The 14,775-nt window shown below is 41.4% G+C and overlaps 3 protein-coding genes and 1 long non-coding RNA gene across 5 annotated transcripts in view; 1 reads left to right on the plus strand and 3 right to left on the minus strand.

The window, feature by feature from the left end:
• LOC121812085 overlaps positions 1–2,753 on the minus strand; it is a gene marked incomplete in the record, with an annotated part of 7,779 nt that extends 5,026 nt beyond the window's left edge. Inside the window, 1 exon segment of the mRNA XM_042213239.1 lies at positions 2,538–2,753.
• Positions 1–3,096, minus strand: part of LOC121812086 — an 11,353-nt gene extending 8,257 nt beyond the window's left edge. Inside the window, exon 1 of the long non-coding RNA XR_006052855.1 lies at positions 2,747–3,096. This is a non-coding gene — a long non-coding RNA (uncharacterized LOC121812086). The remainder of the gene's footprint in view (positions 1–2,746) is intronic.
• lrrc34 (leucine rich repeat containing 34) overlaps positions 1–6,628 on the plus strand; it is a 19,056-nt gene extending 12,428 nt beyond the window's left edge. Inside the window, exon 9 of one of the 2 annotated variants that reach the window (XM_042213244.1) lies at positions 6,541–6,628. In XM_042213244.1, the coding sequence (XP_042069178.1) occupies positions 6,541–6,556 (16 nt within the window). In that variant the 3' untranslated portion in view covers positions 6,557–6,628. The remainder of the gene's footprint in view (positions 1–6,540) is intronic. The other variant, XM_042213243.1, reaches the window with a different exon arrangement.
• A 1,226-nt stretch (positions 6,629–7,854) lies between these two features.
• On the minus strand, positions 7,855–14,699 carry lrrc31 (leucine rich repeat containing 31). Its single transcript, XM_042213240.1, has 10 exons — positions 13,386–14,699; positions 11,647–11,844; positions 10,892–11,035; positions 10,510–10,677; positions 10,147–10,311; positions 9,372–9,554; positions 9,093–9,260; positions 8,851–9,014; positions 8,517–8,673; positions 7,855–8,243 (listed from the first exon to the last, which is right to left on the minus strand). Exons 1-10 carry the CDS (start codon positions 13,396–13,398, stop codon positions 7,855–7,857), a joined length of 1,749 nt encoding a protein of 582 aa, XP_042069174.1. The 5' UTR covers positions 13,399–14,699.
• Positions 14,700–14,775: the final 76 nt, after the last annotated feature.

Raw genomic sequence — 14,775 nt, forward strand, 5'->3', positions numbered from 1 at the left:
TTAATACGAGGAGACACGATGAAGAATATTTCTCAGTCTAATTAAAGTCGAATGAAATAGTTTTAAAATAAAATATACCTCAGATGTTAACTCTGAGGCCAGACTGCTTTAAGATTTGAAAAAAGGTATTTGAAAAAAAATCAAGGTGACAATTTAGTCATCAGTGCTGCCTTTAAAGCAGCAGCTGAACGGCTTCTTCAAAGCTTTTAACACTGCTGAAAAAAACCTGGCAAGTTTGGATTTCTTTGGAGGATTCATGAAGCCACTGAGATTCATTGCTATGTGCATCAGAATAGTGTCGTCAAAAGATGAATCTTCTGATATCATTACATTGAAGAACTTGTCTGCAGATCCAAACTCCTCGATAAGGCCTTTAGCTGTGGCCTTGACTAATTTATTCATGTTATTATTAAGAATTTTTAGGTATTCGGTGCATCTATCTTCAGAAAGTACCAAATCTGTCAGATGGTTGACAACTAAGTCTATTTTTCCTCGATCCAGAAGATTTCTGGCATTTTTGTGCAATTTGTGTTTTATTCTCATGACCAGAGAAACGCTAAATTGATTTGAAATTAGCCAATCATCAGGTGACACTGATGTTTCTGACAGTTCTTCCTCTGGGTTTTCAGAGGTTGCTGGCTGACTTTGACCCTCTGTGGGTTCAGAGTGAGACACTAATGCCTGATCACCAATATTCATTGCTAGGTGCTTCAGAATAGTGTCGTCAAAAGATGAATCTTCTGACAACATTACATCGAAGAGCTTGTCTGCAGATCCAAACTCCTTGATAAGGCCTTCAGCTGTGGCCTTGACTAATTCAACCCTGTTAATTTTAAGAATTTCCAGGGATTCGGTGCATCTCATTTCAGAAAGTACCAAATCTGTCAGATGGTTGATAACTAACTCTAATTTTTCTGGATCCAGAAGATTTCTGGTATTTTTGTGCAAATTTTGTGCGATTCTTGTGGCTAGAAGAGTACTAAATTGATTGGCAATAAGTTTAGCATGAATTGACACTGATGTTTCTGACAGTTCTTCCTCTGGGTTTTCAGAGGTTGCTGGCTGACTTTGACCCTCTGTGGGTTCAGAGTGAGACACTAATGCCTGATCACCAATATTCATTGCTAGGTGCTTCAGAATAGTGTCGTCAAAAGATGAATCTTCTGACAACATTACATCGAAGAGCTTGTCTGCAGATCCAAACTCCTTGATAAGGCCTTCAGCTGTGGCCTTGACTAATTCAACCCTGTTAATTTTAAGAATTTCCAGGGATTCGGTGCATCTCATTTCAGAAAGTACCAAATCTGTCAGATGGTTGATAACTAACTCTAATTTTTCTGGATCCAGAAGATTTCTGGTATTTTTGTGCAAATTTTGTGCGATTCTTGTGGCTAGAAGAGTACTAAATTGATTGGCAATAAGTTTAGCATGAATTGACACTGATGTTTCTGACAGTTCTTCCTCTGGGTTTTCAGAGGTTGCTGGCTGACTTTGACCCTCTGTGGGTTCAGAGTGAGACACTAATGCCTGATCACCAATATTCATTGCTAGGTGCTTCAGAATAGTGTCGTCAAAAGATGAATCTTCTGACAACATTACATCGAAGAGCTTGTCTGCAGATCCAAACTCCTTGATAAGGCCTTCAGCTGTGGCCTTGACTAATTCAACCCTGTTAATTTTAAGAATTTCCAGGGATTCGGTGCATCTCATTTCAGAAAGTACCAAATCTGTCAGATGGTTGATAACTAACTCTAATTTTTCTGGATCCAGAAGATTTCTGGTATTTTTGTGCAAATTTTGTGCGATTCTTGTGGCTAGAAGAGTACTAAATTGATTGGCAATAAGTTTAGCATGAATTGACACTGATGTTTCTGACAGTTCTTCCTCTGGGTTTTCAGAGGTTGCTGGCTGACTTTGACCCTCTGTGGGTTCAGAGTGAGACACTAATGCCTGATCACCAATATTCATTGCTAGGTGCTTCAGAATAGTGTCGTCAAAAGATGAATCTTCTGACAACATTACATCGAAGAGCTTGTCTGCAGATCCAAACTCCTTGATAAGGCCTTCAGCTGTGGCCTTGACTAATTCAACCCTGTTAATTTTAAGAATTTCCAGGGATTCGGTGCATCTCATTTCAGAAAGTACCAAATCTGTCAGATGGTTGATAACTAACTCTAATTTTTCTGGATCCAGAAGATTTCTGGTATTTTTGTGCAAATTTTGTGCGATTCTTGTGGCTAGAAGAGTACTAAATTGATTGGCAATAAGTTTAGCATGAATTGACACTGATGTTTCTGACAGCTCTTCCTCTGGGTTTTCAGAGGTTGCTGGCTGACTTTGACCCTCTGTGGGGTCAGTGATAGCAGGTGAAAAAGGCTCTGAATTAATGGGGGTAGGGGTTCTAACACTGGATACAGACATTGTCAATGACTTAGTTTCGCTACAATTACTTTGGAAATCCGTTTTCAGAAAGCTTTCAGAAAGGGAAGATCGCGGTCTGTACATTTAACGCACGACAACTAAAAATGCAAAATGCAAGGTCCCGCTGTTTCACCCCTATTTATAGACTCGAGTGGAGGTCACGTGCTGCAAGATCAAAGGCACGTACTGTGACATCAAAGCAGAAAGGAACTGAGCTGTGTGACGTCATGCCGCGAGCGTTCACCTACATGCACGTGCACACCTGAGCGATCACTAATAAATCACAGACGCATCAACGTCGGTGTTGTCAAACTTTCAATCATACCTGCAGCCAGTTCTTTGAAGCTCTCAAATGGGTTGAATGGCGGCTGTTTTCCACCATCATCGCAGAGCATTCCTCCAGCAGGTCCAACGCCTGATTCAACAAAACCCGCGACTCCGGCAGCTGTGCTCCGAAGCAGTTTGCTAATGTGATGCTAACTAGCTAATGTGATGCTAACTAGCTAAAGAATCCTAACAGGTACTTAAAAAACAAAGGGGACGAAGGAGGAGGAGGAGAAGTGGAGACAGCAACCTGACTGACTGGTTCATCTGAGGCTCTCAGTGGTTCCCTGTCTCAGCGAGATTCACAACACTTCTTGCAACAAACTCCCGTAACCATGGTTACAGGAGGACGCTCTGTTTGTGGCAGTCATTATCACAGTATGACGTCACAAAGAGACGTTAATAAATATTAATTCATGCAATTTAAACACATTTTTTATTTTACTATTGAGGTGTATAATAGTTTAATATGGCACGACACCCTCGCTGATGTTGATGCCTAGGAATCTGAAGCAGCTGACTCTCCACCTCTGCTACTGCTGCTCTCCTGTAACCCACGATGAGCTCCTTGGTTTTGCTGATGTTAAGCACCAGGTTGTTGTCACGGCACCGTGATGTCACGCCTCTCACCTCTGTCCTGCATGACGTCTCATCTCCATCAGAAATGCAGTCAATGAGGAGATTAGACTTTACTGATCGACGGCAGGAAAATTTGTGCGTTACCTCAGCTCAGGTAGAGATAGCAGAAGAAAATAGAAATAAAATATAAACAACTACAAAATAAATAAGATAATACACTATATACAACAGTAGCATACACAGTATGTGACTATGGATAGAGTGTTGTGGAAATGCAAGAAATACATTTAATTATTTTTACATTACTATTACTATTTAAGCAATAGATATCTAAAAGTATCTATAAGTATAGACATGTACTTGCACACACATCTACACACTAAATATACACATGTATACATATACATACACATATACCTGCACACCAGGTAAATGTCCAGTGACTCATGACAGCGTGATTGAGGAGTTATAGAGTCTAACTGCTGTTGGGATCAAGGATCTGCTCAGCTCACAGACTCATGCAGAGGATGATGTGGGATGTTCGTGATGGATGTCAGCTTTACTAGCATTTTTAGCACACGATCAAAGTTTCTGTGGATGCTTGAAAAATCTTGAAGAACATTGAATTCACTGAAGGTTTTAAAAATAATGCTGTAATCAGTTTCGTTACAGTTGCAGTGTTGTCTTCTGCTACTGTAGGCCACAGCAGCAGACGACAACACAGGTTGAGTAAGTGGGAGTGGGTGTTTTCAGACACAGAAGAACAACTTTAGATTAATCAAATAAAAATGTATTCAGTCAGCTTTCCAAATGTGAATGTTTCAGTTGTCTGTGAGTAGGAACTCAACTCTAATAAACTATAAGTTTAGTTAACTATAAAAATTGTATGCTTGTTTGCAAAGCTTGATGTGTTTCTGCATCTTCACAGAGTTTCTCTCAGTTTGTGGTCGAGAGTCCTCCAAATGTAAGCATCGAACCAGAGCTAGAATTTGGCTGCTTAATCTTTATTTCACTTCCTGGATGCTGTTTCTGTTTTCCATCAGGGTCGTTCTCATGCTTTCTATTCTGATGTAAAGTAACTGGAGGAAAGCAGCTCCCCAGAACAACGATTTGTCTCCAGACATTGGCCACCTCCACCATAGCAGATAACCAGGAGTGCTCCAAGGATCAGGAAACACTGGGGACTTGAAAAAATGCTAAAATTATTTCAGAGTAAAGTTAATATAAAATGTCAAACACTGTGTGCTTCCTAGTCAGTGAGGTTTAAATTTGATCCCTCTTTGTTTATTGTATGTTGTATGTTTATTATTAAACATACTTGACCAATGTACGGTGCAGTTAAATGACATCAGTCAAATACAAAACCACATATCAGACAAGCAAACCATTGAATCAACACGAATCACTTATTTATATTGGTTATTATCAGTAATAATGGAAAAATAAAGGTGTGTTTGGTGTCACAGGTGATTGGAAGTCAGAGATGAGTCTGACAAAGAAGCAGAAAAACATTTCAATGAGCCATAACTAGAGGTGCATGTAACTACAGGTGCATGTAACTACAGATGCATGTAACTAGAGGTGCATGTAACTAGAGTAACATGTAACTAGAGTGCATGTAACTACAGGTGCATGTAACTACAGATGCATGTAACTACAGGTGCATGTAACTAGAGGTGCATGTAACTACAGATGCATGTAACTACAGGTGCATGTAACTACAGATGCATGTAACTACAGGTGCATGTAACTAGAGGTGCATGTAACTAGAGGTGCATGTAACTACAGATGCATGTAACTAGAGTAACATGTAACTAGAGGTGCATATAACTACAGGTGCATGTAACTACAGATGCATGTAACTAGAGGTGCATGTAACTACAGGTGCATGTAACTACAGATGCATGTAACTAGAGTAACATGTAACTAGAGGTGCATATAACTACAGGTGCATGTAACTACAGATGCATGTAACTAGAGGTGCATGTAACTACAGATGCATGTAACTACAGATGCATGTAACTAGAGTAACATGTAACTAGAGGTGCATATAACTACAGGTGCATGTAACTACAGATGCATGTAACTAGAGGTGCATGTAACTACAGATGCATGTAACTACAGATGCATGTAACTAGAGGTGCATGTAACTACAGATGCATGTAACTAGAGGCATGTAACTAGAGGTGCATATAACTACAGGTGCATGTAACTAGAGGTGCATATAACTAGAGGTGCATGTAACTACAGATGCATGTAACTAGAGGTGCATATAACTACAGGTGCATGTAACTACAGATGCATGTAACTAGAGGTGCATGTAACTACAGGTGCATGTAACTACAGATGCATGTAACTAGAGGTGCATATAACTACAGGTGCATGTAACTACAGATGCATGTAACTAGAGGTGCATGTAACTACAGGTGCATGTAACTACAGATGCATGTAACTAGAGGTGCATGTAACTACAGATGCATGTAACTAGTAATGTAACTAGAGGTGCATATAACTACAGGTGCATGTAACTACAGATGCATGTAACTAGAGGTGCATATAACTACAGGTGCATGTAACTACAGATGCATGTAACTAGAGGTGCATGTAACTACAGATGCATGTAACTAGAGTAACTAGTGCATGTAACTACAGATGCATGTAACTACAGATGCATGTAACTAGAGGTGCATGTAACTAGAGGTGCATGTAACTACAGATGCATGTAACTAGAGGTGCATGTAACTACAGATGCATGTAACTAGAGGTGCATGTAACTACAGATGCATGTAACTAGAGGTGCATGTAACTACAGATGCATGTAACTAGAGGTGCATGTAACTAGAGGTGCATGTAACTACAGATGCATGTAACTACAGGTGCATGTAACTAGAGGTGCATGTAACTAGAGGTGCATGTAACTACAGATGCATGTAACTACAGGTGCATGTAACTACAGATGCGTGTATATCAAATCTTACATTGTAATGTTAAAACCAAAACCTTTTGCTAACACAGAATGTATTTTAAGTGGTAGTGCTAGTCTTTTAAGCAGAAGCATATTAAAAGCAGTCATACCAAATACTGACTTTCAAGCTTTTTAAAATTGTATAAGCTTGGTTTTTAGTATTTATACTATATTGCATGCATGTTCCCATGTTATAATAAATTAATCTTAGGTTCCTCTTGTTCCGTAACTCACGGCTTTTGTCACTACAGGAGCAAAGGGGTGTAACCCAGCTGATACCTCGGTGCTCTGATGACACCAACAGAAGTCACTCAGCCCCCGTAAACAGAGATAAACCACACAGTTTATCCCTGTGGAAAGAAAATTACCACCATGAAGCAGCCAAAAAGACGACAACAAAGTTACAGTGGGGACAGACCCTTTAGCTGTGATCAGTGTGGGAAGTCTTTTAATCAAATTAGTCACTTAAAAACACATCAGCTCATCCATGCTGGAGTTAGACCACTCAGCTGTGGCGAGTGTGGAAAGTCTCAGACTGTGACAAGCGAATCCCCTACACGACCACATAGTTCGCTCTTTCTAACAGTTCTTTATCCGGTTGCTCGTTCGTACAATACTCGGTTGCTTTTCAGCTGCAACCCCACTCACAACAACAACCTCAGGTCCCGACACGTCTTATGCAGCGGAGGCGTGATGAACTGATGGAGCTGCAGTCTGTCAGCCTCCCCTGCAGCTGTGCCACAAACCAGTCCCCGCTGCACAGACCCTATCTGGGAAACTGGTTCCAGAGCCTGAAGCAGTATCTCTGATTCTGTTCTGATGTCCCGATTGTAATCAAACTGCAACGAAAAGCATTAAACCGTCTGTCAGCTGAGTTGTTGTGGCATGAATGTTCATCATGAATTGTTGAAAAATTGTAGCAACAAAGTCTTTTAAGTATTTTTGTAATGGCTGAACGCAGTTTTTGCACAATTGAAAACGAGTGGGAGATGTAACAAAGGTGAATCTTTATTTAGGCTGTTGTCTGACTGCAGAATTACAAAGTCTAAGTGCAGAATGATAAAGTTAATGAGATTAAAAAGCAAATTAATTCCACTGTCCTTCATAAACAGAAGACACCACCATTTAAACACAGAAAGCCAACAAAACAGGTGAAGATGATCAATGACAATGAGAGAGGAGAGGGACGTAAAACTAAACATGAAATGTTTCTGACAGTTGACCGCCAAAATAAAATGGGACATATCCGGTGTGAATATCGAACTCAACAGGGAAACAGACACACGGATAAACCCCACGGAATAAAGACTCCAAACATGCTCAAGAACAAAAGAAGAGTATTATACGATACCGTAAATACCTAACAAAGAGTTCAACATTGTAAAACTCAAGGTCAGTCCCAGAGGACCCGTCCCAGCTGGTCACATTGTACAAATGTTTGGACAAATTTACTTGTAATCAGAAGGTTTTTCAGACCTGATTGCGTTTTTCTTCCCTAGTGCTCTTTTGAAATCTCTCTCTGATGATTTTTAATTTGAGATCAGATAACTCAGGCTTTCTGCTCCCTACTCCTCAGGCTGACTCTCTTCTAGGCTCTCCTGACTGTTCCCTTTACATGCTGATGATGTGTCTTGTAAATCTGGATCCCATTCCAGCAGGACGCTCCTCTTCTTCAGACAGTACCTCAGCTGCTCTCTCTCCTGACAGTCAGCTGTCCACCTCTGCATGGCCAGTCGAGCCAGCGCCGGCATTTGAGGCAGAGCTCGGAGCAGAGCGGGCAGCCAGGCTGAGCACGGAGCAGAGGTTGAAGGTCGCAAACTGACATCCACGTCTTCCAGAGAGCCCAGACCTCCTGCTGCAAACAGACTGCACCAACCGTTGTCTCCCACCAAGCTGTTGTAGGACAGATCCAGTGCACGGAGTGAGGAGAGACAGCCCCGTCTGCACACGGCAGCTGCACAGAGGAAGAGGACCCATTGATAACTGATCACTTTATGCCTGTTCACTTTACTGTTTTGTTCACAATGTTTCTGATGGAGACAAAAATAACACCGAATAGTTTCATTGTTTTGTTTTATACGACAGCTACAGATGCTGAAAGCATGAAATAAATGAAAGAAATATTAATTTTCTTCAGGCTTTACTTGTCTTAATATACATTTATGTAGCCTAATGATCCACTACAGACCAAAAAAGAAAAAGTATAATGTCACTGTGTGTTAGTTACCCAGATGTTGCATGTCATCAGTGGTGAGCTCGCAGCTGCAAAGACGGAGCTCGCTGACGACTGATGGCTGCAGAGCATCCAGCAGGAGCGCCAAGTGACCGCCAACCACTTTACACCAGGAAATATCCACCGTGCGCAGATAGGACACCGCCAGGGCTGATGCATAAACACAAGGTTTTCACCATTTCAGGCTAGAGGGTGGAAGAGGTATTCTGGGAGAATGACTTGAAGGAAAACTTCTATAAATAAACAAGTGGTGTGTGTGTGTGTGTGTGTGTGTTGTGTGTGTGTGTGTGGGTGTGTGTATGTGTGTGTGTGTTGTGTGTGGTGACCGCAGAGCAGTGAAGGACTCGTTGCTCATGTAGCAGCTGTTGAATGGCAGCCGCCTCATTTGTGTCACAGGGAGGGCGGAGACCAGCAGGTGGACCACACCTCCCACTTCCTTATTGGATGACACATCAAGCTCGGTCAGTGCAGTGAGAGAGGGCAGCACCTGGACTGAAAAACAACGAGTCACATGACTGCTGCAGCGTGCATGCGATTAGTGTCCGGCGTGTGAGATTGGTAGCAACTCACTCAGAGCCTCTAGATCATCTTGCGTGAGGCAACACAGGTGGAGGTCGAGTCTCTCCAGGTGTGTGACGTGAGCCAGGTGAAAGGTGAGGCGGCTCAGTCCACCAGCTAGAAGTTTGTTACAGGACAGGTCCAGCTCTCCCACAGAGGGGAGGCAACGGAGTGAACCACCTGCAGGACAACCAGAGGTGTGTTTTTTTTTTTTTATTTACCCCTCCGAGACTCTTATAGGACATAAAACAAAAGCAGCAATAAAAAGGAAAAATCCAGAGATCTTTGTACCGAGAGCATCAAGGCTGTCAGGCGTTAGACCGCAGGCCTGCAGTCGAAGCGTGGTGAGGGAGGTGGCGTGAGAGAGAGAGCTGACCAATTCCCTGAAGCCACCAGTGTCCACTTCCTGTGTGAGCTGAGCATTACAAGAGACGTCCAGCACACAGAGTCTGGGCAGAGCAGCCACCATTCCTCCTGAGAGATTTATGAACAGGAAAACCTCATCCATACAAATGTATCAACGAAGAGACAGCAAAAAAACAGACAAGAACATAATAAAACACCAACTGACAGCCCTGTTAAAATGGATCCAAACTGCTGCTCCTTATGTTCTCTTCTATAATATAACTATACTATACATCTAACTAATAATGAGGTCGGTGCAGGCAAACTAATCTTCAGCCCGCTTTAGACACTCAGATTCAGTCTTTTTACCCTTGAGTCTTTATCACCTCACAGAGAGAGGATATTCCTTATATGGTCATTGTTACCTCATAAAGTAAACAGAGTTCAGATAAATTAGCTAAAGCTATCCTCTCAAGACAGAATTTTTTTCTGTGAGTTAGTTTGAAATTTCTCTGTGAGCCAGTAAATCAAGATGAATGATCAAAGCTGTAAAACTGAGGGCTTATGCGCAGTGGATGAACTGTAGGGGTGAAGCACAGCCCAATATAAGATAAAGAAGGATTATTTTGAATATAAATCATGAAAAGCTACTCTATTCTATTCTACTTGAGGAATAAAACTATGGAGCTCAAGATGTTCTCCATAGATTTGAAGTTACTACCTAGCACTGTAGCATCGGCCGCAGTGAGCTGACAGGCCACCAGGTGGAGCTCCCTCAGTGATGGGTGAAGGTTTCCCAGCAGGCCTTGCAGACCACCGCCCCCAACGCCGCTGTTCCAGGACAAATCAAGAACTTCCAGAGCCGGGATGTAGCTGAGAGCTTCACCTGCACAAAACATGGAAAAATCCAACGACATGTGATCAGACAAAAGTTTTTCTGTCAAGGCAAGAGTGTGAACCATTCAGCAAAGCCTCATGGGAGCTGTAGTGGGGAAGGAAATCAAGCAAAAATAACTTGATTGCATAAAGAGATTGTTCTGTTATAGCTATAAATAAAGCAGAGTGTCTGCACTGAAGATCCCACCAAGAGCAACGACGTCTTCGCCATTTAGCCTGCAGCTGCAGAGCCTCAGTGTCCTGACCTCGCCCACGTGTTGCAGATGAGACGTCAGAGCCGTCAGGGATCCACCGATCAACTCGTTCCAGGAGATGTCCATCTCTTCCACCTGGGGGAGGAACTGCAGCAACGTTGCTGAGAAGAAACGGCAAGAAAAACATCTGTCTGCCTTTCTGCCAGCTGACACCTTACAATGAAGTCACATTACTTTATTCAGACTTAATTTCAGATGCTCCGCCTCTTGAAATGAAGCTGCATCATTGTGTTTGTGCCTTTGGGCGTATTTTTAATGCAGTTATCTGACAGATACCATGTCTGTCTTGTGTGACAGGTATGTGCGTTTTTGTACCAAGCTCCAGCAGGTCTGTAGCCGTCAGATCACAGTGAGCCAAACTGAGGCTCCTGCTGTCGGCTTTCTTCCCGAGTCTCTTCAAGAAAACACACACTCGACCCCAGCCGACGTCCCGCTCACTCTCTGCTGACGCTGCAAAGCCTGAAACACACGATACACACCCACAGGGCTTAGCGTGTCACTGTAAACTGATTTTCCACAGTAAACTCTATTTTCTTGAGCTCTGTATTTCGTTTCTGAACCTCTGATTTTATCCACCTTTTAAAAAAAAAATAAAGCAACCTCTTTACGCTTTCCTCTCTAAAAACTAGGACATGTTTGAAATACTAGGATTTTTCTTTCTTTCTCTCTTTTAAATGATCTTTTAAGTCACTTTCTCTTAAAAAGACTGCAGTACTGTGAATACAGAATGGTTGCTTCTCCTAAACAGACTGGTTCTTATACAGCTTTTCTAGTTGAGCAATTAAAGTGCGTCATTTTTTTCTTCATGTAAAGGCTTTCTATCTGACATTTACACTCCAATGGATGCAATCGGAGAGCAGCTTGGGGTTAGCATCTATCCCGAGGATATTTGGCATGCAGACCGGAGCAGTCAGGGCTCAAACCACCAACCTTCTGATTAGTAGATGTCCTGCTCTACCTTTTGACCTACAGCTGCCCCAGACTCCTGGGGCCCTCAGTGTAACCTTGAACTAAACACCCATTAAAAAAAATCCAAGTTAAAATCTCGTGCTGCTTTGAACAGTACAAACCTGAGTTCGGTCCTCTGTCCTCTTTCATCTCCGATTCTCCGTCCTCGGGGATCCCCGGCCGGTCCGAGGTCCACGACAGGAAGCGTCCTAACGGCTTCCTGTCTGAGGCCGTGCGCTTCCTGCGGATCTGACTCATGATCACATCAAGTGGGGAACCTTTCCACCTGCTGCCACTGCCGTCCCGCCCCCGCTGACCATCTAATCAATGATAGGAGGAGAGAAAAGTTGAGTCTCGTCAAAAGTCACAGTTTGACATCTGAGATTATTTAAGGGATGAGCGATGGATGGGGTTAGCTATAAATCCTGTGGTGTATGGACTGGTTCAAGCTACATACCTGTCCCTATAAAAACACTGAACTGCCTCTTCAGATACCAAATTAAATTACCAATTAAAAACAAAGAGAAATCATCATCATTACAGTGGTTTTGATTCATATGTGCATATTTACAGGTTTATTAAATTATAATTAATGTGAAAATATCTATTTATGACTTGCAGGGACAGAAGGTAGAGACTTATTTGTTCTTCCTTATTTTCTGTCACATGTATCCTGTTCCTGTGCTAAACCTGCTGATAAAGAGGTCGGTGTGTGTAAAGTAACACCTGAGGGCCAAAAGTTCACACTGATCCAAAAACACTCCGTCTTGCACAGTTTTTTCAACTCTCTGTCTGTATGATGTAATAGAGAGGAGATATGCAGATACAGAAGCTTCACCCATTTCCAGCTTACGAGCAGGAGCCAATCAGAAGTAAGCTGGCTTGAAGGGGGAGGGGTTTAATTGGTTTTGTTATAGATAGGCAATGAACTGATGCGGTTCACCAAAGCCCAGTAAAGGCTAAAGAAGGGTTATTTTGAGCTGCCAGTCATGCCAAACTACTCTAGTATAGTGGAATAAAAAATTGTGCTGGAAGCAGAATTGGTCCAACTTAAAGAAGAAGTAAAAACAAGTAAAAACAGGGATACTGAAATATGCAGCGTGGTGCAGGTGTGCGCAAGCGTTTGAATGCACTACCCGCGTATATGAGCCTCTTCACTAAGGTTTCAGTTGCTGTCTTATTTGCTCCTTTAGGAGTCCCCACAGAGGATCTGGATATCCGCTGGTTTTACTTTAGATATGCAAGTTTAATTTGATGCTGAATTTTTTGTAGTAGAGCTGAAGGATTATGACTTTGACTTAGTACAGAATCTACCACTGCTACTTGTTTCTACACTAAAACAGTTAATCGATACAAAAACTGCAGACACTTTTCATGCAGTGCGTGTGTAGTGGAGCACAGAGCTCACTATTTAAAAGAACACATGAATGAATATCTTTATTGTCATTGTCGCTTGAACAGCTAATTTAAAACAAACATGCTGCCTCCAACTCGTAATCCTGGGAAAGCACCTGGCTAACATAGTGTTGAAACAAGGTGTTACTATTTATTATACTGCTTAGAAAAAGGTCGCAAATGGCCTGAAATGGTCACAGCACTGAGTTAAACATTAACCTGTTGGTAATTATACCTTCCTGTATTACAGGTCCTGTTAAACTAGTCAATGCTTAAAACTTTAGCATATAAAAATAACCCTGCAGTGAAATTAGAGCCATGAAAAACCTTTATTTTCAAGCTAGTTCAGGTTTTTGAATCAGCAGCAATAAAAGATGGATTCAGAGGAAGAATTATAAGCTTTCAGGATAAAAATCAGGGTTTGTAGTTTAATTGTTGATGTACTGAACAGCAGAAGTCCTCTTACCTGCAGACTCCATAATCTGAAGACAAAACACAAACAAACTATTGAAGATATAGATATAGATATAGACATATATCGGGTGTGTTTTTATGAGTCAGTCGCGACTCGCTGACGGTCAGTTTGGAGAAAAACATAACAAGAAAAAACAAACAAACAAACGACTCTCCCTAAACTCTGCACCGAGTCTGAATCACGCCCGCAGGATCCATAAAGTCCAAGAATTCGGCGTTTTCCTCAATCACTCCTTCTACTCCTCTCTGAGCGGAGACGGAGAGACTGCCACCTGCGTGACGTCACGTCCCGTGCTCGTCAGGTGGATCAACCCGGAAGCGCGACACCACCTTCAGTAAATTGTTGCCATAGAAGCCATTAAAATGCAAATATTTATACACGGTTATAAGACCGTGGAGGTCAGTTTGAGAATATTTTGAAAATAAAAGCATACAATGCAAAAATATAAACATTTAAAATTTTAAAAGGGAGTTTGTTCAAGTTCAAAAACTACTTCAAAAGCTACTGAAAATAAATCCATACTGGGTCATAGAGGTGTATGTTAATATATTCGTATATGCTGATATCCATCTTTTGCTATGTGGTAACATTAAAAAAAAAGTAGTCGTTTAGAAGAATTATTAAAGCCGAATTAACCATAAACAGATTTTTTTGATCTGCAACACGACGTGTGCAGAAAAGTATCACTGAACTACTGCTAACCTTAAACAAACAAAAAAAATCTTTAAAACGTAAAGATTCTTAGGCGAGGTCTGAGCGTCCCATGATGCATTGCCTCAATACGGCATTGCACATCGCCTCCTAATTATATAAAAGTAATTCATCATTGTATGGAATATACTACTGTTAGGTTTTAAGGGGTAATTTAAGCAATTCTAACGATCTGTAGCATCTGCACTGAGGCGGGAGGTCGAACCGTTCAGAACTCGCTTGACAATGATTAAGATTTTAGGATTTCTATACAGTTGAACGAATCCCCGCAATTCATCAGTGCGATTAATGGTTCAAAGCATTAAGAAACTGTTCATATTTAATTCTGCATAGTTTGTATGGCTTTTAAACTTACTCCCACACGTTTTTCAACGCTTTTTGACCTTGGGGGTATTTTCAACCCCTGACGGCAATTTCAAAGGGCAAAATGACGTTTTATTTTTAAATTTAATTCGGACCTCTAACAGCCATTCATACAGTGAATGGACCAGTGTCTACTTTTAATAGTTTGTTGTTGTTTTTTTAAATTTGTAAGCTCTCTGGGACGACACAGTTTTTAATTTTATTATCACATAAAACAAAGAAAAGGGGGACAATCAAAAATCTTTAAAAAGAAAAAAAAAAACATTTTTTCTTTATTACAATTTGGTCAAAATTAAAACTTATCCAC

Source organism: Haplochromis burtoni, unplaced genomic scaffold (assembly GCF_018398535.1).
Source record: "Haplochromis burtoni strain Fernald_Lab_line unplaced genomic scaffold, NCSU_Asbu1 Contig_428, whole genome shotgun sequence".
NCBI classification, from domain to species: Eukaryota; Metazoa; Chordata; class Actinopteri; order Cichliformes; family Cichlidae; genus Haplochromis; species Haplochromis burtoni.